This window comes from Mustela nivalis (genome assembly GCF_964662115.1).
Source record: "Mustela nivalis genome assembly, chromosome: 5".
Classification (NCBI taxonomy): domain Eukaryota; kingdom Metazoa; phylum Chordata; class Mammalia; order Carnivora; family Mustelidae; genus Mustela; species Mustela nivalis.
In genome coordinates, this window is record NC_139024.1 from 3,001,000 (window position 1) to 3,026,296 (window position 25,297).

At 53.3% G+C, this 25,297-nt stretch overlaps 1 protein-coding gene across 2 annotated transcripts in view; it reads left to right on the forward strand.

Moving 5' to 3' along the window:
• Positions 1 to 9,156: 9,156 nt before the first annotated feature.
• Positions 9,157 to 25,297, forward strand: part of PDE10A (phosphodiesterase 10A) — a 551,217-nt gene continuing 535,076 nt past the window's right edge. The window contains exon 1 of one of the 2 annotated variants that reach the window (XM_082732176.1): positions 9,157 to 9,911. Coding sequence is in view for 1 of the 2 variants with exons in the window: in XM_082732174.1 (XP_082588300.1) it covers positions 11,091 to 11,196 (106 nt within the window). In the remaining variant the exon portion in view is untranslated. Of the gene's footprint in view, positions 9,912 to 11,003; positions 11,197 to 25,297 lie in introns of those variants that run through there. The other variant, XM_082732174.1, reaches the window with a different exon arrangement.

The window sequence follows — 25,297 nt, forward strand, 5'->3', positions numbered from 1 at the left end:
AGAGGAAATGACATGCCTAGAGATAAACAGACAGTTATCGGTGGTGAGGAAGAAAATGGACAAAAGTGCAGGTCTCCTAAATTTCAGTTGCATATTTGTTCTCCTCACTCTCTTGGAAGGAAGAGGTCTCAAAGCCTGTGGGCATGCACAGACAAAAGATAGATGATACATAAACAGACGGATGGACGGATGGCCCTCTGTCATTCATGTCTGTAAGTGATGCACACATTTGATCCTTAAACCAAACTGCTGTGTAGTCAGGGAAAACTACATGTATGGTATACACACACACACACACACACATACATAAACATATATAATATAAAATTGTATTTATATTTAAATATATCAAGATATATTTAATATTTAATACTTATATATTTAAAGATTTTGTTTATTTATTTACGTAGAGAATATTGTGAGTGGCGGGCTGGGCAGAGGGAGAGTGAGAATCTCAACAAGGCTGTTTGCCGAGCAGGGAGCCCAAGGCAGGGTTCCATCTCATGACCCTGTGATCATGACCTGAGCCGAAACCCAGGATCCGATGCTGAATGGACGGAGACCCCAGGAGCCCCAGAGAAAATATTTTTATCCCCACTTTATAGCTGAGGAAACAGTCTTCGTAGCATCAAATGACTTTCCCAAATTCACAGAGCGAGAACATGATAGAATTGAGAGCAGAAAGTATTCCTGGTTCCAACTGATTCCTTTCCAGCAGTTATTGCATAATCTAGAGGACTTCCAGGCTCCACATTTATATGCCCCCTGAGTAGACAAGTGTTATGGAAGCACACATTTACAACATACCCTATTAGGTTCTTCCATCTCAAGCTGCTTCAGGATAAAGCTGCTCCTAGACATTAACCCTTTCAGTTCATTCTTTCCTTAAATTACTTCCTTAAAACCATAGATCTAGTTACACTTGTTAAATTATATTTATTTTTATTTTAGAAAGAAAATGATTAGTGACTTGTGAACTGGTACAGACCTGAGGAAGCCTGGCGTGCCTGATAAAACTCTGTCGTTCGGCAATCCCATCTGCGGGGATTTGCCCTGACGTTACACGGCTGATTGCGTGAAAATGTAAATGTACAGAACAGTGTACATTGGAAGCTAGCTCGGTACCCAAGCACAGGGCCTTGGCTGACTGAGCCGGGGAGCACACGCTCGGTAGAGGGCTGTGTAGCTGCTGGAAAAGTAAGGGAAGGGCTGAGGACCGGACAGGAAGTGGCTTCCAGGAGATGTGATGAAGCCAACAATGGCCAGTTGCAAAGGAGTGTATGTAGTGTTCGTTCTGTGGAGAAGACAAGAACACAGACAGACCTGCTCACCTTTCCAGAAGGAGATAGAGGCAAGACGAACCAAAAGACAATGAAACTGCTTCCTACAAGGGGTCTGGAGGGGAGACAGAACGGAAGGAACACAGAGGGCCTGGCCTTCTCTCTGTCCATCTCAAAAGACAGCTCGGACTATCCGAAGCATTGTCAACAATATATACAAATGATAAAATTAAGTCAATGCGAATGGGAAGGGAGAAAACCCTACAGCTGGAAGGAAACAGAAACAAAGGAATCCAGTCATTTTTCCGACAAAAGACAGTGGACGGGAACTAAGAAAGAGCAAGTGCGAATAGCTTCTGAGCACAGCCTCTGACGACGGGGCTGCTGGACTGTAGCGGATGGTAAGCGGCGTCGGGGAGAGTCGCAGACCAATCCTGACCTCCGGGGGCTGGCTTTGTTGTAGTGCTGGGGGCAAAGGATTGAGGAAACTGGTAGATGCATTCTAGGGCTGAGCAGGTGAGCAAGTGGATTGACGCTGTTGGGAGCAGGACTTCACTGTGATCGGAGAGCCCTACATAGAGGCCATAGGGAAGGGCAAGAAAGACTCCTGACTTCTAAGTTATGTGACTGTTGCATGTGTGCACAGGTGTGTTTGTCTATATATGTATGTATGTATGTATGTACATGTGTGTGTGTGTGTGAGTGTGTGTGCATGAGTGTGAGCACCCCCTGCTCCCAGATCTTGGTCTCTAATTCCACACCGAGGACCAGGCTCCTCAGAGAAGTGGCTGATTCCAGGCTGGGCACAGTAAGTACAAGATGTGGTACAGTGAGACAGCCTCGGGAAGTGACGGGCACACCCTGCGGACACAGGGCCAGCCTCAAGGGGCTCTCACTGGTCCTTTAATGGACCAGACATGATAAGCAAAATTCCATATGGGAATGAATTAGAAACCATTAATGGGAAATTACGAGTTCTTACTACTTTAATACTCATAATATTACTACAAAGTGGATGCATGAAATGGTAAATGAGAGAGAAGCAAGGGTGCTTGCCCTTCCCAGGGCTGGTGAGTGACTGTGTGGGGAGAGTGCGGAGGTTGGAGGCCGTGCCGCAGGAGCAGACCCGCCAGAACCCTCAGGGGACGCCAGGTCTGGGCAGAGAGTGACACAGGCGGGGTGTTTGCCAGATCTTGCGAGGTCTCCCCCCAGACTGCTTAGTGGTTACAAGTGAAACAAAAAAGAGTAACTACACGGTGGAGAAATCAGACGAGACCCCGGTCAGGATTCAGACCAGTAGTCTAGCCAGTCCAGCCCCATGGACACCAGAGCCTTTGGATGCGATATTCTTTTTTTTTTTTTTAAGATTTTATTTTTTTAAGATTTTATTTTTTTAATTGACAGAGAGAGACACAGTGAGAGAGGGAACACAAGCAGGGGGACCTGGAGAGGGAGAAGGCTTCACACCGAGCAGGGAGCCGGATGCGGGGCTCGATTCCAGGACTCCGGGATCATGACCTGAGCTGAAGGCAGACGCTTCATCCGCTGAGCCCACAGGCGCCCTGGACATGACACCCTGACAAAGACGCAGCCTCCCCTCGAGAGTATTCCAGCTGGGAAGGCATAACCTGGATCTAACCGGGAGGAAACATCCAATCCACACGGAGAAACGGGTTATGGAAAGTAGGGGGGTGACGTGTCTTTATTATTCCAAAATGTCTGTGTCATCAAAGACCAACACAGGTTGTAGAAAATGTTCCAGATTGAAGGAGTCTTAGAAAAAGGCCCCTTAAAGGCAACCCTTGACCCTTGACTGGATTTTGTTCCGCGGAGTGGGGGCGGGGTCCTCCAGAAAGCCCGGGCTCGGTGGACAGAACCGGAGCGCAGGCGGCGGCAGGTGACACACTGAAGCTGACCCCTGTGCTGGGTTCCTGTGAGTAAACGCCTTATTCCTGGGAAATACACCATGAGGCGTTTGGAGGATAAAGGGCTGAGGTATACAACTCCCTCATAACTGAGTTGATTTATTTATTTATAGCCTGCCCTGTGAGCTGGGGGAGGGGAAGGGGAGGAGCAGGGGAGAGACAGGGGGAGAGGGAGAGAGAGAATCTCACGCAGGCTCCACGCTCAGGGCGGACCCCAATTCTGGGCTCTGTCTCAGGACTCTGAGATGGTGACCGGGGCTGAAATCAAGAGCCGGACTCTCAAGCCCCTGGGCCACGCAGGCGCCTCCTCATAACCGGTTTAAACAAGGAGAAGACACAAGTGACACACACACGGGCTAACAGGTGCGCCAGAGGTGCGTCTGGGCGCTCACTGTGTAATTTTTATGCTTGCCACTTTTCTGTAAATTTGGAATTATTTCCAAGTAAAAACCTTAAAACAGTGAACGATGAACTGTAAATAGATGAAATGCTTAGGATAATGAGCGGCGCAGCTAATGGCAGAGGAGCGGCAGATCTGACGGACCGACCTCCCGCGCCTCCAGGGTGGGTTGGAGCGTGGGGACGGAGGGCTGGTCACCGCGCCTGCCTCCCCGGCTAGCCTCGCTGCCCTCCGGCTCCGTCACGTTCCTCGCTCTCATTTCCTTCACTCAGAGCACGGGTTTGGGGGCAAAGGGATTAGTCTCCTTAGATAATCGAACGTTCCCTCCGGCTTTACAAATAAATCAGTGATTAGACTAAATGCTTATTTTCTGATTTAAGCTATTCACTGAAAAATAAGCTACTTTCAGCTTATTTCTCCAATGCCCATTTGAAAATCATTCCCCACAACTTAGAAATTCTTTTAGGCATAGAAACGACTGTGCTCCGTGGGCCAGTGAGAACCCTGGTTTTTCTAACAATTTGCTGAGCAGACTGCGTTGTTTTTTATTTTATTATTTTTTTTAAGATTTAAAGATTTTATTTATTTATTTATTTATCAGAGAGAGAGAGAAAGCACAAGGGGGTGGGGCAGCAGGCAGAGAGAGAAGCAGACTCCCCGCTGCGCAGAGACGCCTCCCCCCATCAGGACTGGATCCCAGGACCTTGGGGTCATGACCTGAGCCGAAGGCAGACGCTTTACCCACTGACCCCCCAGGCTTCCCATTTTGAAATTTGTACAATTATTTCATCCCCTGATTGCAACAAGCCTGTATTTAGGGGAGAAAGTAAGAGTGCCGGGGAGGGAGGAACATGAGGACGAGAATAGGATCTGGTGGAGGGAGAGAATGTGACCCTGAACGGCAAGGGAAGCCAGACTGCGGAACGGGGCACGCGCTGCCGATGCACGCACCACGGCACAAGCGCCGGGATTTCCCAGGACTCGTTACACTTAGAGGTTGCTAGTATTCTCGAGCTAATAGGGGTCCAGACACCTTCTAAACTGAACATCCCTCATTTACCAAATAAGGACACTTATTATTACCAAATAAAGACAAAACAGCCTTTGGGCTGTTCAGTTAAACACACTTGGGAAAACCCAGCAATTCCCACCTGTTCTTGGAAATCGTCCAAGTTAACACCCCATTATCCCAAGATCTCACTTCTTCTCGGAGTGAGAAGAATCTGGAAAATCTTCCAGGAAAAAGAAAAATGAGCCAGTCTCTGGCTGTATGGAGCAGGTCCTGCACTCAGGATGGTCCCTCCAGGTGTCAGGGGAATCCCAAAGTCCCCATGGAGGTGGTTTTCTTAAAGCACTTCTGGGATCTCAGGAGTCGCTGTGGCATTGAGGAGGGCAGCAAAGTGGGAAGTGAGGCCTGGCTCAAGCCTGGCATCTCCGTTTGCAGTGGGTGTCCTGGCTGCAGAGGCATCACTGACCACAGTGCCTTTGCTTCCCCTACACCCCCAGTCCATGACCCCTTCCATCCTTAGACAAAACGGCTTTGAAGCCCATACAGGGTCCCATAATTTGAACCGTTCGTTTCCTTGCTTTGGGAGGTGGCCAGAATAAAGAAGAGAATCCCAGTCCTCACAAAGATGCATCCCCCACAGGAAGGGAACAAGGTGGCTCTGGCTTGTTTCTTGTAAGTCTTCATGTAAGCTCCTCTGGCCTGATCTGCTCAGGTTAGATCAGGAACATAGAGTTTCCAGGTGTCCGAGGTGAGCAACCGATCTCCGAGTGGGCAGGCCCGGTCCATCAGAGCCGAGTCAGCCCGTCTGCTTCCTTGATGTCAGTTACCCGGCCACCCTCCGCAAAGCGGCGCCGGCGCCGTGCAGACAATCACGCCTGCTTTCTTGAACTGCTTCCATGGTCCCGGGGTCCCTCCCGCACCCTGCCAGCACGAGACCCACCTCTCCCTGCTTGATTCCTGTCCGGCGACCGCCTCGCTCAGCCGCTCTCCAGCTCCCCATCTCCCTACCTTGACCCACTCTCCAATTTTCTTTCCCTAACACCAATTCACCTCTTTCTGAAAACCCACCAAGGCCTGCAGGATACATTTCCAGCTCCTTGGTGAGGCCACAAGGTCCCTTATTAACTGTTTACCCTCCTGCCCCACAGGAATGCCGTGGGCTGTGGCAGACCTTCCCTCTCCACGGTGGAGCTCCTCCTAGCCTGTGAGACCTGCTGGGTGTGAGCAGCTCCAGGGGTTGTCTCCGTCCAGTGCTCCTCTCTGGGGCGAGAGCTCAGCCCAGGGGCCCTTTTAGGGGTGCACCTGCTTCCTCTCCACTGGATCTTGAACCTGGAGGGAAGATTCTAGGACTCGCAGGTTGGGAGCCCAGTGGTTACTGAAGGAACCAAATGTTTGACTCATAGATTGGGCATTCTAGAGTTTCAGGAACGGGCCTAGTCACCTGCTGGATGAGAAGGGCTGTGAGCACAGCACAAAGAGGCCTGGAAGGGAAGAACAGGGTCTCGGAGGCTGCGAGCCCCCTTGGGCCACGCAGGGAAAGAACACCAGGGAGAGAGGAAGACGTGTTGAGGAGCACAGTTCGCAGGAGACGTCGGTCCTCAGGGACCACGCAGAGACCTAACAGGTGGTTTTGGGCAGGGGCTTGCAGACTCTCATACAGATATTTTGTTTGGGGGACAGTGTGGCAGAACAGAGGCCCCCTGATTCTCTCAGCTCCCGGTCTTCTACTTGCTGACAAACAGGTCAGACGCCTCCTGAATGCGTGAGGACGTGAAGAACGGGAGGCGAACTCTGGTTTTGACGTGATTGTAAGCAAAGCCCCCCCTGTCCCCGTCACCGTGAAGCCAGCATTTGGTGGGGGGATAGAATATGCAGACGCCCCGCAATGCAAGGAAGGAAGTGAGACCAGAGACAGGAAGCGCCATCGAGGTTGGCCGGTGGCCTCGGGACGTGTCTGTGCGGAGGCCCCAGAGGACGGGTGGGAAGGGGATGAGAAGGGGGAGAAGAGCAAGCCCTGTGAGTGTTCGCAGCGGGAAGGGCCAGAAAGGGGTCAGCAGGTGCACAGCTCCAAGGGGTTCCCGAGAAGGCCTGTGGGGTCGGGGATAAGGAGCGGGAGGCAAGACGAGGCAGCCCAGCCAGGCGATGGGGGTTACAGATTCCTCTCAGGAATTTGGCTTCTCAGGCGGCCAAGGAGCCTTGAAGGTTTTTCATAAAGAAGCGACAGGACTTCAAATTTTAGCAGGAGCGCCCTGGCTGCTGTGTTGCCGAAGCAGGGCTGGGGGCTGGGTGAGGAGGAGACGGCCACAGCCCCCACAGGAGGCCGGAGGGTTGGGGTCGCGTCTGGGCTGGGAAGAGAGCCTTGTTTAGGGGCAGAGGGCGCAGACTCTGCTGGCAGAGGGAAGGTGGACAAAGGGGAGTCAGGAGTCTGCGTGACTCCAACACATTTGGTGTCGGGGCAACAGGAAGGTTGAAATGCCCGTTCCCTGAGGTGGGAAAGGCAGCAGGAAGAGCAGGTTTGGGGCGAAAGCGACATCAAGAACCCAGTTACAGCCCAGTTATGTTTCTGATGCCTTCTAGGCACCCAGGTGGAGGTGTGATTCAGACTGGGGTCCAGACTTTCGGGGAGAGGCCCAAGCCACATACATTAGTGACAGCGGCTTCTGTATTCAGCTAGGACTTAACCAGGAGGCTGAGTGAGAGCTCGGGGTGGTGGTGGTGGGTGGGCAGGTGGCGAGAGACGGTGAGTGGCTGGGGGTCAGTCCTGTCACGCAACGGGAAGAAGCTGGGGAGCTCCCGGGTTCAACACGTGGGACCCCAGGGAATGGGCCAGAAAGGTGGGAGGCTGGTTCTGGGTGTGAGAGCTGGAGGGCTCACAGAAGGACGTGTTTATAGGAAGGACACATGAACCCTGCCCAGTGTGGCTGGCTCTCGTAGCAAGACAAGGACACAGATTCTCCCCAGGTGGCCCTGGGTGAGAGGGCGGTTTAGCTGAGCAGCTGCAGCAGAACTCCTAGGACAGTCTTACTGGGGCTGGCTCTGGAGCTAGTGGGAGGAGAGAGACCGGACAGCCTCTCAGGCAAGGGCTGTGTGCTGTTGGCTGTGAAGAGGAGAGAGACTGGGTGAGGGAGGGACAAGAGGGGCTAACGGATGGTTTTCTCCCAGGAAGACCCAGGGCCAGTGTGTGTTGGGGAACCACCTGCAGAGGACTTAGGATGACTTAGGGGACACGGAGGAGGATGGTGAGGGCATTTCCTCTACTAGCAAGAGGGACTGGGGTCCAGCATTGGAGTGGAAGGGAGGCCTTCTACGGAGCAGGAGCCCCTGGAAGACCGCTGTGTGGCGGGCAGCTTCTTAAAACCTTCTCTGTTGCGCTAGGCGGAAGCTGCCTCTGAAGGGCCATGAGCTCTGGCACCGTACTTTGGGGCGCCTGCTGTCCCCCACCCCCAGCTTGCAGGTTTCAGGGTAGCCAAAGGGTTCAGGTTCACTTCAGCCACATGTGTGTCCGGAGTCTTATGTGAAGCCCCTGCGGGGTGCAGGGCACCTCAGAACTCAGTCCTTTGCATTCCCTGGTGCAGTGCCCAGCGAAGGGGGGCACGGCGTCCCCCCCCCACCCCCGGTCGGCATAGGCCTAGCCCTCAAGTGGCTCCTCGACACAGCGCCTGGGGGGCGTGAGCCCACGGATTCCCGGGAGTCCTCCCGGCTCAGCTAGGGAGCAGCCCACCGGGCCCCCCCACCCGCACCCGCACACCGCACCCCCACCCAGGCGCCGCGCGCCCCTCGGGGCTTGGAGAGGCGGGTGAGCCGGTTTGAATTGCCAGCGGTGCGCAGAGGAAGGCGACACCGTTGGCCCCAGCCGCTGCCCTGAGCCACGTGGCCCTTCCTTCCACCCCCGCTCCCGTGTTGCTATGGGTCTGGGTGGCAGACAGGCCCTGGCCGGTTCCCCAGCCCCGCTCTCCGCCTCTCGCCGCGCGGGGGCTGCGCACGGCTCCGCTCTCCTGTTTCCCTGCTTGCGTTCCGCGGGGGAAAAGACCCCTGGGCTTGGAGGGGCGGAAGAGGGCAGGCGCCTGGTCTTTTTAGGGCGGTCGCTGGGGGGGGGGGGCCCGCCCCCGCCCCAAGGCGAGGCTGCTTGTCCCCGCATGGGAGGAGCGCCCCCCCCGCAGGCGTGACATCCTCGCGGAGTGGTGGTCCCCGCGCGCGGGCGTCCATCCATTCACTGCGACTCCGAGCCCAGCGCGGCCCCGAGGCTCGGACGGAATCTATGAATGGGGAGACGCCCGCTTCCACTCCCCGCTTCCCCGCCCCCTCCTCCGCCTCCCTCCAGCCCGAGCAACCAGATACTCAGTGACAAGGGGCCGGGGCGGGAGACACTGCGGGGGCGTGCGGAGGGGACGAGTCTGGCTGGAGACAGCACTATTTATACCCTCCGGGGCTCCAGGACAAAGAGGGCAGAGCCGAGTCCCCCGCCCCCAAGCCCAGAGCCTCCCCGGCCCCTCCCCGGCGGCTTTGATTTCATGACCGGCCCCCCTCCCCGGGGCGGGCTGGCAGGTGCGGGGGTGGGAGCCGTCTCCGCGGGAGCCGCGGAGCCCGAGGTCCGGCTGCTGACGTCGGAGCGCCCGCTCCTGTCAATGAACGGCAGCGGCAGCCTGGGGACTCGTCTGGCAACGAGGCTACAGACGTCATCGCCTCCTGTTGGACGCGGGGGGTGTCCGAGCAGCAGCTCCGGCTTAAAGGAAAACTCTCCAAGTTCCGGGCAGCCAGGGAGAGTCGTTGCTGAGAGCACATGCACCCCCAAATGCCCAGTGTGCGCGGCACACGGGCTGGCACACGCGCGCGCACACACGCGCACACGCGCGCACACGCGCGTGCACACTCGCACTCCTGTTCTCCATGGATGTGCGGGTCCAAACTTGCGGCCGCGAGGAGGATGAGCTGAGATGGACCGGTCTTCACTGGCGCCTAGAGCGCTCGACGCGGCTTCCCTGGAGACCCCCAGGGGGAGAAAGGGAGGGAAAGAAGAGTGTCCCCTCGGGTCAGAGTTGTCTCCCCGTGTCCGAGAAGATCAGCGCGAATTCCCGGGGCCCGCGGCTTTGGAACATGCCTGCCGAGCGGAGCGGAAGCGAGCGGTCTTGGAGAGTCCCGAACTTGGGCCACCGGCCTCGCCCGGCAACTTGCTTTGCGCCGTTCTCAATGGAGCCCTGGACCCACCGCGTTCCTGGCCGGTTGGCTTCTTTCTTTTTTAAACGTACGAACTTGACATGAAGCCGAGAGCAGATCCGTGCTTCAGCACACTTTGGCGGGTAAGTTGATACTTGCTTTTACCTATTATTTAACCCTTGAGAGTCCAGAAAAACTTAATTCCAATCTTTTCCCCAACTTTCCCTCATCATTTCCCTCCTTCCCTTCTGGCATTAAGAAGGGGTGTGTGTGCGTGTGTGTGCGTGTGTGTGTGTGCGTGCGTGTGTGTGTGTGTGTGTGTGTGTGGTTTACGGACACGACTGCTTTGGAGGAGGGCTGCCTAGCGGGCTTGGGGAAGAATAAGCCTGACTCTGTAAGGCTCAAAGGGCTGCACAGGAGGGAGGAAGACTGCGGCCAACCCCAGCGCGGAGCGCCTGCCTCGGTGCTGCTGCCCCCAGTTTGCGGCTCCAAGTTGCCGGCGAAGGCTGCCCTCCAGCTGCAAACCGCATCCGCGAGGGGGCTGGCCCGGCAGGTGCTTGGCGAAGAGGCCGAGAGAAGCTGCCAGTGCCCCCAGCCCGTCCTTGCTCCGAGTTCTGGATGGGGGCAAGATCCCCCTCCTCCTCTTCCCACCCCTCACCTCTGCTGCCACTCTTCTCTGCCCCCCACCCCCACCTCTGCCAACTCCTTTCGCAAAAGCCTCCATGATGTCACGGGGAGGAGGGCTCCGAGTGTCCGGCGCCTGAAGGCATCACTGGACTGCGTTCTGCAGCATTTTATTTTCTTCCTTCCACCCAGTTTTCCTTGCAATCCATTGAAAACATCCTCCACCAAACATCACAAGCAGTGCTCCCCAGAACCCCACTCCTGCATGAACAGACAGGGCCAGGGGTCCCGATCCGGAGCATCCCACCTCACCCCCTCCCAGACCAGGAAGAAATCAGCAGAGGGGCCCAAGGAGCCTCTCGCCCGCGGGTTCTGAGCTCTCCTCCCCTCTCAGCTTACCCTTCCCGCGGGGAGAAGAAGAGAAGGAGGAAGGAGCAGCGCGCTAGCCGGCGCAGACAGCCCCTAGACGTAGGGCAGCTCTGGGGAGCAGGGTGCGGGATCTGGGCGCCCGTCCCAGCCTCCTGCCTCTCCTGCCTCTCCTGCCTCTCCGGAGGGCCTGCCCTCCCTGGGCTCTGCTCCCCACCCCTTCCGTTCCCGCTCACTCCCTTCCACCTAACCCCACCTTCACTCTCCTCTCCGAGGGGGGAGGGCCGGGGGTGGGGAAAGAAACCCCCAAAGCCCCAGCCCCGGGCCGAGAGATGTCGAAGAAACGCAAAGCCCTCGAGGGTGGAGGAGGTGGAGAGTCCCCGAGCCCAGAGGAGGAGCCCGCTGCCTGGTCTGGGGGCCACGGCCGCCAGGAGCAAGGTAGGGGGAGGGGGAGGAGGAGAGGGAAAAGGAGCGGCCGGGAAGCCTTTTGGAGTTGGGAGCCTCTGCAGGAATGCTCCCGCCGGTCGACCTCGCAGCTCCCCTCGTCAAGGCAACTTGAGCAGACTTCCCCCCACCCCCCCAAATGGCATTTTAGTGCTGTCTTCGGGAAACTGGGGGTGGGGGGAACGAGCTGATCCAGCCGGTGCTGGAGACCCAAATCTGGGAGAACTTGAAGCTGTGTGGGGAGAAAGGGAAGGTGGGGTGGGGTGGGACACGAGCCAGGAAGAAGCCGGGAGGTGTGGAGTGGGGGCTGCTGACCATTTCCTGGTCCTCTGCCTGCCTTGTTGTCCTGTGCACTGGTGTGACAGACTGGCCTAGGGGAGTATGGGCAGCACTGCTGTCTGTGTGCCGGACACCTGTGTCTAGAGGGGGGGATGCCAGCTCTGACCCCCTAGTGCCTGTGGTCGGTGAGGGACGCCAGGGAGGCTGCTGCCTTCTCCCTTGCTTCTCCAATCCAGGGATGCTAAGGGTTGCGTCATGTTGAATCCTCTGCACAGCCAGGCTCTTTGCGTTCTCCTGAAGTTGGAGGGGAGGTTGGAAGCAAATTTGGGGATGTGTTGTGATTCCAAGGAGAGCTGTTGTGATGAGAGCAGTGAGGTGCTCCTTTTCCCAGAATGATACCAAGGAAAAAGTGAAGATGGGAAATTTCCTATGGAAACAAAAGTAATACCTGAGCATCTGATTTCCACATCAAAGAAACCCAAACAGACACCTTTTATTTCATTGAAAGCACTGTGGATTTGGTTAAAGGTAGGCCTGAAGGAACCAGTCAAGCTCTTCCTGGGCTGTCATTAAAAGACAAAGGAAAAATGACCCGGATGCAAATGTTGTGCTGTCGGTGAAGCTGTGGAAGAGGAGGTGGGAGAGCTCGTGGGGGAGGGGTGCAGATCTGGATCCAGGCCGGTGGAAGAGTTGTTCTGAGCGATGGCTGGCCTTTCCAGAACCCAGCCTTGGGGGCTCGGTTGGTGACGGTGCAGGTCTGAGCAGAGCACCAGGAGACACGGGCGTGCGTCTCCAAAATGGAGTCATGGCTCTTCTGCCTTGACGTCATAAGAAACCCAGAGTCACCAAGTCCTTCCTGCACATGAGACATGAATCTTTGTGTCCACTGGGAACCTTCTGCATGGCTCGTGTGCACGTCAAAGCAAAGGTTAGGTGTTGGCTCTCCTTGGACAGTGCATTTTGGATTTGATAGAGGTGGATGAGCGCAGTGCTGTCCGCTTACCCAGAAATCCGTTGTATTTCAGTGACTGCCCGTAGTTTGACTTTATGGGCTCAGGTAGGATCCTAGAACAAAAGTCAGTTCATTTCTTAAATTAATTTTCCTGGGAAAATGGCATTTGGCAAGAAATTCAAATAGTGCAAGGGGCTTTATCTGGTTGGTATTTTTCCATCTCTGGGAAGAACGGTTTGGTATCACCACGCGTATGGGACGCCACTTGTCCGCTCTATCGCCAGCGCTCGGTTTTGACCTGAGGGTCACTCTCCAAGATGCGGACCGTGTTCTTCTGCTCAAGCAACTGGTGAAGTCTTTGGGAACTGACCTCATTATCGTGGTTAATAACAACAAGGGGCCGCGTTAAGGCCTTTTAATAATTAATGAATACATGACTTCCTGTTATAAAAGAAAAAAGAATTGTATTTTAACAGACCTATCTCCTCTTTTTTTGTGGGAATGCTTGGTATTAGAACTTAAAAAGGGACGCTCTGGAGGTCCTGTACTAATAGTAGCAACTAATTTGCACATTCCCCCATGCAGCAGGGCCTGGCCCAGGATATTGTGCAAGTCAGAATAGGTGGCGGAGAGTCCCTCTATCTATATTATTCAGAAATGCTAATAATTTTGAAATGGCTTGTTGTACACATTGGTCTAGTTCTAGAGCTTGCAAATATCTAATGATTTCACTGTATCCTTTGTATCTGGCAAATAAAAATGCCGCTCGGTGATCGCCTGTAAGGATGTAACTGTAGAAACCGTTAAGACTGTAAACACTTAACCACTGTATGACGACGAATGCGTTTCTTTGGGAAATGGTAGCCGGGGCACACGCCCACGGGGGCGGCAGAACGTCTCTGTGCATGTGGTCGGGTGAATGGTGGCGCACACGGCGACCCGGGGAGACGGACAGGCCCGGTGCGACCTGGTGTGTGAGAGCCCGGTGGCTCCGTTCACGCAGCCCCACACGTGACCCAGGACCTCGGTCTCCTGCACCTCCCCACGTCGGCGCTGTTCTTGTCTTTCCTTTGGGTCCCTCGGCCGGACTTGGCGGTATGTGTGCTGAAGAACGGATGAGGTGTTCACGTCGGTCTTGCTGGCCTTGACTGTCAGAGGGGGATTCTTTTAAGTTCCAGCGACTTGGAAGGCCAATGTGTTTATTCATTTTAACCGTTGAAAGTATATTATCATGTGTATTAAATTAAGGTAATTGGAAATTAAATTTCAGCGGTAGTCATTGATTATAAGACCATCTGTCAGCAGGTTGGCTTGATCCAAAGTTTTAAATAGCTGATCAGCGTACAGGCTACCTGGAGGGAGTATGGCGGGAGCTTGGAGCCTCGGAACAAAGACCCGTCGCGCCTCTTCATGTCCTCGTCCTCCTCCAGTGAGTGCCGGGTGCGCGCAGGCCCGGTCATGGCTGGTGGGCGGTCGCTGCACGTGGGTATCTCCTGGCTGCGGTGTCCGAACGGCGGCCGTCCCCTTTGTCGTCTCTGTTCAGGAGATGCCGTTTGGGGGTCACGGTAAGGCCACACCTGGGTCGCTGTGAACACACGTGGGTGGTTTTGGTTTTCTCCCCGGCTGTGATCGCCCCGTCGTATTTCATTTAGCTGAGTAAAGACGAAGAGCAAGTGTGCTGTCCTGGCTTTGGCTGAACATTTCTTCGGATGTCCATTGAAATTATCTGACACGTGCGCATGCTTGTGTGTGTGTGTGTGTGTGTGTGTAAAGTCACGGCCGGCATATCGCCCCTCCTGGGTCTCAGCCGAGGCCAACACGTGTTCAGATTATACCTATGAAAGATCTTTGCATAAAATGTTCAACTTCTAAAGATTCTGTCTTTACCACTAAGAGGGGTTTGGTCGCCAGTGACAATGCCGGCCCCAGTTTCTCTTTCGCTCTGCTTCTCCTTTTCTTTGTTGTTTTGAACTTGGACACAAGAGCATGTCCCAGGGCTCAGTGAGCTGTGAAGATGGTGGCTGTGTTGAAGGCTGCGTGGGGAGAGTCTCTGAGGAAAACACTGAGGAATTTTATGGAAGAATCTTATTTCCCGGGAAAATATTCCAATGTTTTCTACTGTCTTCACTTTCTCTTCATTTTAGTCCCTTTTGTGGAATTATTATTGACTTGGATGCTGGTTTGACCATAAGACATGTCTTTAGCACCGTGCACTGAAATATGGGGAAAAGCCCAGTTTCCACACAGCCTCACTCTGGTGCGAAGCCTGCTCTCCTGGCCTGTCCGTCTTCCCGCCCATTCCCTGGTTCTTGTGTGTTGTTTCACTCTTGTTTCTTTTGGGATGACTTTTGAATGAAGATGATGTCTGTTGTTCATTATGACATTCCATACATTTAATGAGTGTTTTAAAAATAAGTAGTTTCTATTTTTGAGGGAATTGGCTAAGATCCCATCTAATGCCGTGTTCCAGATTCCTGCCTCGACTGAATGCCCTGAAGGGGAGCCTCCCTTTAGAGGGTTGCTGGGGCAAGTCTGGGTAGGAGCTACGACCTACTCACGGTTCCCATTCCCCAGACATCCTGAGCTGCGGGGACACTGGCTGTGGGTCACCACTCCTTCCTCCCATGAGTGAGTGCCCGAAGCAAGCATGTGGTTTCCTACAGCTGTGTATCTCTTTGACATCACAGTGGCTTCTGGGTTATTAATTGGTTTGGAGAACATTCTATGCCTCTAAAACTCATTTCAGGTAAATATCTAGATTGTTAACTGACTTACATCTCCCTGACACCCTGGACACCAGTCAGAATGATTTTTTCCGAACAGATTAATTTTTTAAAATAATTGACTACATTGTTTTGTTATTATGAAAAAAATCTTTTAAGGATGATTTATAATCATTAACATAAAAGAGTAGGCATGACCTCTGGAGGAAGACCTGGTGTTGAAGAACATTCTTACAGAAGTTTGAGGCAAAGAGCTACAGCTCAGGTGTTTTTGTCATTCTGTTGGCTTCTCTGGCTCCCACCAGAAGGGCCGTTGCTGTGTGGAGCACCGGAGAGAGGGGAGTTTGGGGAAAGAAACGCACGAGGATGCAGACCAGGAGTCCGAGAGTTCTCACAGTCGGACCAGAAAGGAACTTACACGTGAATGAAAAACAAAAGGCGCCCTGTTGTGTGTCTCCTAGTTGGCCCATAACTTTAGAAGGGCGAACCTCTAGGACTCGGTTGTGTTGGTGTGAAGAAGTGGACAGATCGCACTGGCCCGCAGACCCTGTGGTAACTCACCGGGGCTGGGCCTGTGTCTGCGACGTTGGAGGTGCCACAGCCCACCCGTCAGCAGCACTCACTGTGTTCGCAGTTCACTGTGGCTTCATTACGAGTCTCGAGTATACGGGGAAGAATGATTTGTCGTAACACATGAGGAAAATCCAGGATCCACTAATAATATGTTAATGCAACCTGGCCCGCTCCCTGCCTGCTATGAAGCTCTTTTCTTGCGTTTCCTCCGGGCTTCGTTATTCAGTCGGTGTCTGATTGTCAGGTTTCTCAAGTCGCTGTTATTTAATTGTCTGAAATGCAGTGCAGAAAAATTTCAAAGAGGAACTGAAGTGTTGCCAATGACAGGATTTCATGAAGTCCCTGAGAGTGATGCTGGGAACGGGGCCACTCCTGTGCGAAGCCGGTGGAAATGAGTGAGACTCTCGGCGGAGGACGATGCAGTGTCCCCGCTGCCACAGACTCTGTGCCGTCGAGTCTATGGAGACCGTCCTTGGGTAAGCGCTGCAGCTTCTAAGTGCTGGCCACACGGGGTCCTTGGGAACAGGCATGGCCTTGGGGTCACTGTGGGGACGTCTCACTCATAGGATAAAACGCTATCTGCTGACTGTTGTTTTATGGTCTGCCTACCCCTAGAAGATATTTTTGATAAAGGCAGAAATGTCTCCTTTCTCCCTCCCTCTCTCCCTCTCTTCCTTCCCTTTTTTTTTTGTTTTTGTTTTACCATGTACTTCTGGAAGTTAGAAGTTAGAGTAAAACCTGGCAATGTTAAGTAAGTCCTCTGTAAATATTTGCTGAGTGAATGTGTGAGGGACTGACTGCACTCCCCTTGTAATGGAAGTTTCCTGCAGACGTAGGATGCACAGACGGTTTTACAGAAAACGGCGGAGGCAGACTTTAAGGGGCGCCCCTAGATGGACTCCGTGCCCCCGGCTGTCCCTGCTTTGGTACGTCTGTGTGGTGAGCCCCTCTCAGGGACAAGTAGTGAAATCCAAAGAGAAGGAAGTACAGCGGAAGGGTTTTCAGGAAGGTTCTGGAGCAGCGCATGGACTTGAGGGACAGTCACAGGAAGCGCGGTGGGACCCGCAGCCTCGGACTTCACTCGTTCTCCTGCCTCATCCATTGCCCCAGAAAACAAGGCCAACACCAGGCCGGACCTTATAACCCAGAGCAGCGACACCTGCCGGCCCAGCCGAAATATCCCAAAGACAGAATTTCTCATGCTTGCAGGACGCAGTGGGGCATGGTCTCTTATGTATAAGAGCGCACCAAGATATGCCCCCCCAACTGAGACAGACATCCCCACTCCCCCCCCCGTCTCCCATCAGGAAATCACCAGCACTCCTTTTACACTCCTTTTATTCTTTAGTAAATTAAGGCCAAACGCTCTGCTTGGGCATGAAGGTCTGCCACCCTGGGGTCCCGGGGGAGACCCGGGAGCTAATAGAAGCGCCAGTGCTGTGTCAGCTGAATATTGCGACATATAGGTAAGCCTTGATATCCGGGTTCACTCTTCCTTCCTTCCAGGTTCCCCGCTTTCAGCCACATGGACAAGGGCTTTCTGTGAGGGTTGATGGAGCTTCCTCTTCCGAGAGCTCCTTTCTCCATTTGGTGTCTCGTTACGGAAACCATAAACATCCGGGGAGTCCCGGCTGCATCTCTGCCTCCTCCGTGAAGCCGGGGCCACCTCCACCAGGGAGACTCGGGTCTGGGAGCTCTGAGTGGTGTCCTCGGCTTGCATGGGTTCAGTGTGCATGGGGACCCGTTCAGTGGCTCCTGGACCCTTCTTTCCCCCATCGGCCTGAAGGAGTCTAGAGACAAGGGGCGTGTCACAGACACACCGTGTAGTCAATAGGCCACTAAGTTATCACTGGTCCAGAGTGTATGCGGGGGGCAGGGGAGCGCGGACAACGTGGAGAAACAGAGCCTCACGTGTGTGTGTTGATGAGAAGCTCCGTCTTGGTTACCAGGGACGGTCTCTGCCTCCTGTGGGAATCAATTAAAACATTACCAGCAACTTTGATAGGGTTATTTAAGAATAATTTTATAATTAATAGACCGAATCACAGGGTGCTTTTGAGGAGATAGAAAATGTAAGGATAAGACTTGTTTTGCTTCAACAACGTCTTTACGAGGTGGAGAATCGGTAAGCAAAAATGCTTCAGTTTGCCGGAAAACTCTGTCTTGTCGAAGAAGGACATTGATGCGACGTCCAAGAGGTTATGAGTTGTGATGAAGAATAGCCACCTTGCACACAAGACCACGTCGCTGCGTTTACAAGCCGCGCCAAGTCATTCCACACGTATTTGGATATTCTGGGGGAAGCTCCGTCCCCACCCAGCCGGCTGTCGCTGGGTCAGGGACTCGGCCGCTCTCTCCCACCTTCCCGTGCGCCACACGAACCTTTGGATGCCAGGAACTTGGCTGTTTCTTCAGAACGTTGCGTGCATCTTTCCTTTTTTGTACAGATAGTAAGCTTCGTTAATGTAGTACATTCCTGAGTCAACCTTAACTAAGTGCAGTAAACCTGCTTTTTATCTTTCGCTCATAAAACATGTGCAAAAGAGCTGTAGCATTTTGGAATGGTCTCAGCAGTGTTTCTCAGATGGTGGGTAGTAACCTATTTGTGAGTCATGACATCTATTTTTAGTGAGTCCCAACCAGATTTCTAAAAACTGAATGGAATGGGGGAGAAGCCGAGGAGAGGATGGAGGTGGGGGAGCCCGTGGGGGGGTGGGGGGGAGGGGGAGGAGGGCGGGGAGAGGGGAGTGGGGAGGAGGAGGAGAGGGGAGGCAGGAGGGTCAGAGCAAACTCGGCAGACTGGGAAGCTGTTCTTTAGTGACATGTGTGTATCTTTGGTCTCTTGTAAAATTCATTCCTACTGTGAGTTGAAAGGTAGCAGAGGCAGGGTCTGGACGGTGTCTGACAGCTGTCTTGGTGACAGTGGTCCTGTGATGCCAGAATTATTGTGGCCTCTTGGTGAAAAATGATACATTAAAGCAAATCTCTTTGGATCAAGGAGCGTCTCCCTCGGGCTCTGTGTCACCATGGGGGACCCTGCAAAGCCTCCCTCCGCTGGTGTGTCGGGTCACAGCTCTGACAGGGCGGCCCTGCTCCCAGCCCCTTCCAGGCCAGCCCCTGGGTTGTGCCTCTGAGCCTTGGCTCCCCAGCCAAATTGCAGAACGTCTCAAGAGAACGATCAAGTCTTCGTTCCTGTTTTCCCGCAGGAAGGAGCTCAGAGTGGGTTGTCCCCAGGCGACTTGATTGTACGCTCCTGGCTGAGGCCGGACCACCCCTGCGCCGTGGATCGCGCAGGGCGAGGCGGGACGAGAGGCAGCAGGAGGACCGGTGGGAAGGAAGGTCCACGCTTGGGGCGCCCCAGGCAGGGCGGCTGCTGGCTGCAGGGAGCTGGCAGGACTCGGCGGGAGCCCCCTCCCTCCTGGCACACAGTCAGGCCTCAGGGCACGGAGAGTCCTTGTTTCCCGCGGCTCCGTCAGTGAGAGGAACGGCGTGGGCCCGGCCGGCCACCGCAGAGTGGAGGGCGCGCTCGGCTCTGCTTTCAGAGCTTCAGAGTTTCCACGTCTCCGTCTCAATCTGTATGTGCTTGGTTGGTATTTGCTTCTTTCTCTCTCTCTCTCTCTCTCTTTCTTTCTTTCTTCCTCTCTTTCTTTCTAAGCCAGATTCTTTAAGGTCTCCACTGACACGGAGCATAGCTTTTCAGCCCCTCAGAGCCCAGGAGGCTGGACTTAGCCCCCTGCCCCCATCCGTGCCTCGACCGGCGCACTGACGGGCACCACTGGCCATGGTACACTTGACCACGTTTCACGTTAAGTGCAGTGGGCGCCTACAGTCTTCCCCTCTCCCCTTCCACTGCGAAATCGCACCGGTCCAGATCGGATAGGGGAAGACGTACAATAATGAAATGAATCAAGAAATAATGTTGGGGCTGCCTGCAGGCCGACATGTGGAAATGATGCCGAATCATCTTTGGAAACGTTTGGGACAGTCATGGCGTTCAGAACGCAGGTCCGATGATTTAAACTTCCCAGTTCTCTTCTTAAAACTAGAGGCAGTCAGAATTACTATTGTTTTACGCCCTTGCCACTCCCCTTGGTTCGTAACGGATGAGTCGCCGTTACCAGTCTGGTCTGAGTACGGCCGGAGGGAGAGAGAGAAGCGGAAATAAGGAGTTTCCCCTCACACGGTCTCCTGTCCGCTGTGCGCAAAGCAGCCCCCCTCGACGGCTAGTCGGCGAGAGCGCGCGTGTCCAGCCCCGAAGGGATTTACAGTCTTTGCAGGAGATAAGAACGCATTACACGAGCCATTAAGCAAGTGGCTTCATGGAAACCATCCAAAGGGTCGTAGAGGCTTCTGGAAGGGAGTGAGCCATTTCTCGTGGGCTGGGCTGAGCTGAATCATCCTGACATGTCCGTGAGGCAGCGAGGAGCCTTCCTCCTTCCTCGTGCGCGAGCCTTCAGGTTTAACGCCGGGGTCCATGCCTCAGCCTTTCCCCTTCGTTGAGAAGAGATTTCCTTAGGGCAGCTTTCACTGCACTCGGTAAGGCCCACGGAACACTCTTGTTTGGATCCTGTTTCCTTCAGTGGGCTCTGCAGCTGCAATTTTTAAAATTTATTCTTGAATAAAAAGAAAATGTAATTTGTAAGCATTGAACAGACACAATAGGTGTATGTTTTCTTTTAAGGAGTAGTTCTCACTCCTCTTCACTATAGATCCTGCCCGTTTCCTCTAACTTTATTCTTAAGAAAGCTTATCCCTTTTTTTAAAAATTGCTCTTGTAAGTGGAATTATTTTGCCTATTAATTTTTTTAGACTAGTTTCTTGTCTATGGTGAACACTATGGATATTTGTATTTTTATAAACTGCTTTTTAAATCTTGACATGATCTCAACTTATAGAAAAGTAGCAAGTACAGTGGAGCGGCCTTGTTTTTTTCAGGAGCCGTGACCCAAGTACGTACTTCAGTGTGCACTTCCCACAAACAGGACAGGCTCCTCCATGAATGCTACACAAGCGTCCTAATCAGACTGATCATGGGTCCGTTGCTACCATCCAGCCCCCACACCCCACCGTGCTTTGCCAGGAGTTCTAACAGCATCCTTAGCAACAAAGGATCAGGTCCGGAGCCACCTGTGACCCCTGTCCTTGGCGTCCTTCGGTCCGAAGCAGCTCGTCAGTCTCTGAAAGACTTGTACCATCTTGGCTGTTTTTAGAGATTATGACCAAGTTATTCTGTAGAAGCTCTCTTGGTTCGAAGTTGTTCTGATGTGTCCTCATGGTTAGACCCAGGCTCTGGCCCCTTGGAAGGAACCTCGTAGACGTGGGGCTGTGTTTTCCTTAATGAATTTCAACAGATGGGCCTATTACCGACCGTGTCCACCTTGACCGCTCAGTCATTCGGTTAGGGTGTGTCTTCCAATTTCTCCATTGTGAAGTTCCACTTTGCCTCCTTCTGAGCAGTAAGGTACTTGGAGCCATTCCTTTCCTCTGCAAAATTCCCATCATTCGCTTGTTCATTTCTACGAACCTGGACTCTGGCTGTCCTGGTCTTCACAGGTTGTGACACAACAGCCCCTGTGTACTTCGAAGCTCAAATCGTCCCAGATTGGGTGAGTGCGAGCTCCTTCGAGGCAGCTTTTGCATCTTTGGACAAATACCTCCGTCTGGATGTCTTTCTCTGTGTCGCCCTATGTAGAAAGGCCGAGACACACCATGAGCGCATTCACATCTGTGATGTTTTGTGTATTTATCTATTCAAAACCAGGAGGTCATACCAACACTACTGTTCGAACCCACTGTTCCAGGGTTCATTCTAGATGTTTCCTTTCTCACTCTCTTCTCTGATCGTGAGAAACCTGGCTGGCTGTGTGTACCTTTGCCACCTGAGGAACCTTCTCCCCTCATTGCCTCCACGACTCCCTTGTGGGGACCCTCTCCTCGCACGTCCGGGTGTGACCCAAAGATCTGGTCTTGGCGGCCCTTGGCCTTGGCTGGTTCCTGTCTGGTCCCGTACAAGGGCCTGAGGACAGAAAGGGAAGGGGAAGGGGAAGAAGAGACATCGAGGGGCAGAGGACGTCCGCGTGCTGACTTCTGAGGTCATTCATACTTGCTCTTCCGATGATTTCTTCAAGCGCCTCCGGAATCAGTTACCAATAGTGGTGATTTGACCTTCCCTCTCCAAACGTGGTACCTCTTACCTTCAGCAGCACCTTTGCCCGATGCACCGGAATGCCATGAAGCAGCACCAGTGATGGAGATGTTGCGGCGTTACTTTCTCTAAGCGCTGACCTTTGGGAAGAGACACGAGACCTCGCCAGCTTGATTGTTCCTCAGTAAAAGCCTGGCCCTGTCGTGCGCCTCTCCCCAGCCGTGGGCGGGATTGCCGCCCACTGTAAGACCCCCCTCATGGCCTGTGAGGTCCTGTGTGCTCCGGCTTCACCTCTTCCCCAGCCTTGCCTCAGGGCTTTTGGGAACAATAGCATCAGGAGTGGACATTGGATATAGAATTCGTGTCAGATGACTTTCTACCTCTTATAGATAGATTCATGTGATTTTTTACTTTTGATCTGTTAATTGCTTGGAAACCTTTTAACGCTCCTCGTTCACCAGGAAGCTCCCGACTAAGTACAACTGAGATTTTCCCCGCCTCTTGGTCAGGCCGAGTGGCTCAGGGAATCCCACGAACTGATTGTACTCGCTTCCCTGCGCTCCGTCTCCGTCCTGCTCTCCCTGTCGGCTCCTCACCATGGTGAACCCCTTAGCGGGGCACGTCCGGTTCTGCTCCTTCTTGGCTGAAAAAATGATCAGTATCTTTGGTGGATTTTCTAGAGATGCCGTTGGTTTCGACACGGCCGCTGTGACAGAGGGTTATTCTGACAGACCCGACCGACTCAGCTGGGCGTGTTCAGAAGACGTTCTGCGCTCCATCGGCGTGAGCGGCTCCATCCCACACAGCCTGATGGGTCTGATCTGGCTGTTTTGTAAAGTACGAGGATGCATTTGTTTTAATTAAACCTGATTTTCAGGCCTGTACACTCTGGATGTACCCCCACGACTTTCACGCCTTATGGTGAGTCATCGTTGCCGCGCGTGTTTCTCTGATGCCTTCTTCCCGGCTGCTCCCGCTACTCCCGCTACTCCCAGCTACTCCCGGCTGCTCCCGCTACTCCTGGCTACTCCCGGCTGCTCCCGCTACTCCCGGCTACTCCCGGCTGCTCTCCCCTCTGCGTCGTTGCTACGGGATTAGGGATTAGGGATGAGGGATTGTCACAGATCAGCCCACTTGGTGTCAGCCTTTTCGTGCCACTTTCCTATGGGTTTTGGATGATTTCTAGTCTCTGGGCCCACGTGGTCTTCTCCTCTGGGATTTCTCTGTCGCAGGCTCCAGCCTCTAACTGTCCGCACCAGGATTCCCGTATGTGTGCTAAGTATTCACGGACGTCTCGTGTGTTTGGGGAAGGTTAGCCGAGTATAATTTGGGGGAAGGCTATTGTGAAACCTAGCAGGAGACAGAGTTTGTGGGGAAAACAGCCCCCCACCTACTTACACATTTAATGAAACATGGGAATCACTTCACCTGTGCACAAATGCGTGAAAGCTGGTTGGATACTAGGAGAGTAACACCTGAGTGACCGCTGGGCTGTCTCCCAGCCGAAGCTAGAGCCCAGGACCAGAAATTAAAATAGAGGCATCTATTATCTGGGGAAACACCCCTGACATCTCTTTCTTCTGCCCGTCGTCTCTCTGCCATGCTACAGGAGGTCCGACCCTAGAGGAAGGTTAGGACCCAGCCCAGGAAGGTCTCCCATCTCCATTATGATAGACTTGCGGGATCTGCCTCCAGAGCTCTATTCAGCACCACGCTCCCATGTTCAAGCCCGTGTATCTGCACCTGCATTTCTACCCTGAACTCGTGAGCGCACAGTTTATCTTGTGTCTGCTCACATCAGCTTCTCCTGCTTAGCCCTGCCAGCACACGCTCGCACCATGCACCAGATTGCTCACCGGTCCCCAACCCAGAAACCTTGGGTCATTCATGACTATTGTATAAATTCTACCTCCTGAGCCTCTCCGTCTTCAAGGCACTTACACTTCCCCACTGCTATTGTCGCAATCCTGTCTCTCATCATTTCTCCGTGGGAAGACTCGGGTCCCAGCTTGGGTTCTCATGCTTCGCTTGTGCTCCTTGGACTGTTGGACAGAGTGTTCTAACATAAAACACGTCCCTGTTAAGCCCTTGTCGAACCCTGCGGTGGCTGGTGTCCAGGGCCAAGTCTGGCAGAAAGGTCCTTCCTTTGCCTGTCCTTGCCCCCTGCCCGCCACACGCCCACCACGTCTCTCACTCACCGGCTTCAGACGTCCGGACTCTGGCACTGCCTCTCGGTTCCGTCCGTCTCTCCATCTGCCCGGAGAATGCGTCCCATTAGTGGCCGCGGAAACAGCTTCTCCTTTAGGACAAGTTTCTTCACTTCCTCAAGCAAAGTCTCTCACTCCTTCCCATGCGTTACCAGCGCACTCTACTCGCACATTCTTCTCATTATTGCATGAGTTGAAATAAATCCTTAAGAAATATTTTAGCCGTATTTCACTTACACGTCCACCTGGTGATTGTTTGTATCCATGGTTGTTGCTCTTCTCATTTGGGCAGGGCTTGGTCATGCGGACCGCGTTCCCTTGTGCCCAGCACAGTGGCTGGCACACAGTACGTGTGCTGGGCGTCTTTGGTGCTGAGAGAGAGAGGGGTCACAGCTAGTCTTGTGGCAAATTCTGGCATTACTTAAGTGGAGTTGGCTTGACATTTAAAAAAAATTATGAGTATTTCAGATCTACGATGCCCAGGTTTTCTCCCTATGTTTTAAAAGCACCTGGTAGCGGCACCTGGATGGTTCAGCGGGAAGATCGCGCAACTCTTGATCTCAGGGTCATGACTTTGACCCTCACATTGGAGGTAGAGATTACATAATAAAATAAAATATTTTTTAAAAGATTTTATTTATTTATTTGACAGACAGAGATCACAAGTAGGCAGAGAGGCAGGCAGAGAGAGAGGAGGAAGCAGGCTCCCCGCGGAGCAGAGAGCCCGATGTGGGGCTCGATCCCAGAACCCTGAGATCATGACCTGAGCTGAAGGCAGAGGGTTTAACACACTGAGCCACCCAGGCGCCCCAATAAAATAAAATCTTAAAAAATAATAAAAGCATGTGGTAAAACTGGTGATGAGAGAAAACAGAAAGAAAAAAAAAAGATTTAAAGAGAAATTAGGGGGGAGCCTGGGTGGCTCAGTGGGTTAAGCCTCTGCCTTCCGCTCAGGTCATGATCTCAGGGTCCTGGGATCGAGCCCCACATCGGGGTCTCTGCTCAGCGGGGAGCCTGCTTCTCCCTCTCTCTCTCTCTCTGCCTGCCTCTCTGCCTTTTTGTGTTCTCTGTCAAATTAAAAAAAAAAATCTTTAAAGAGAAATTAGGGTCCATGAGAATAAAAAAAGGCTGTTGAACCTCCTGGACCTTTCTTTTATCACCTGTAAAATGAGAAGTGGGCAATCATTTGCTGCCTGAGACCCCTTCCAGATCAGAA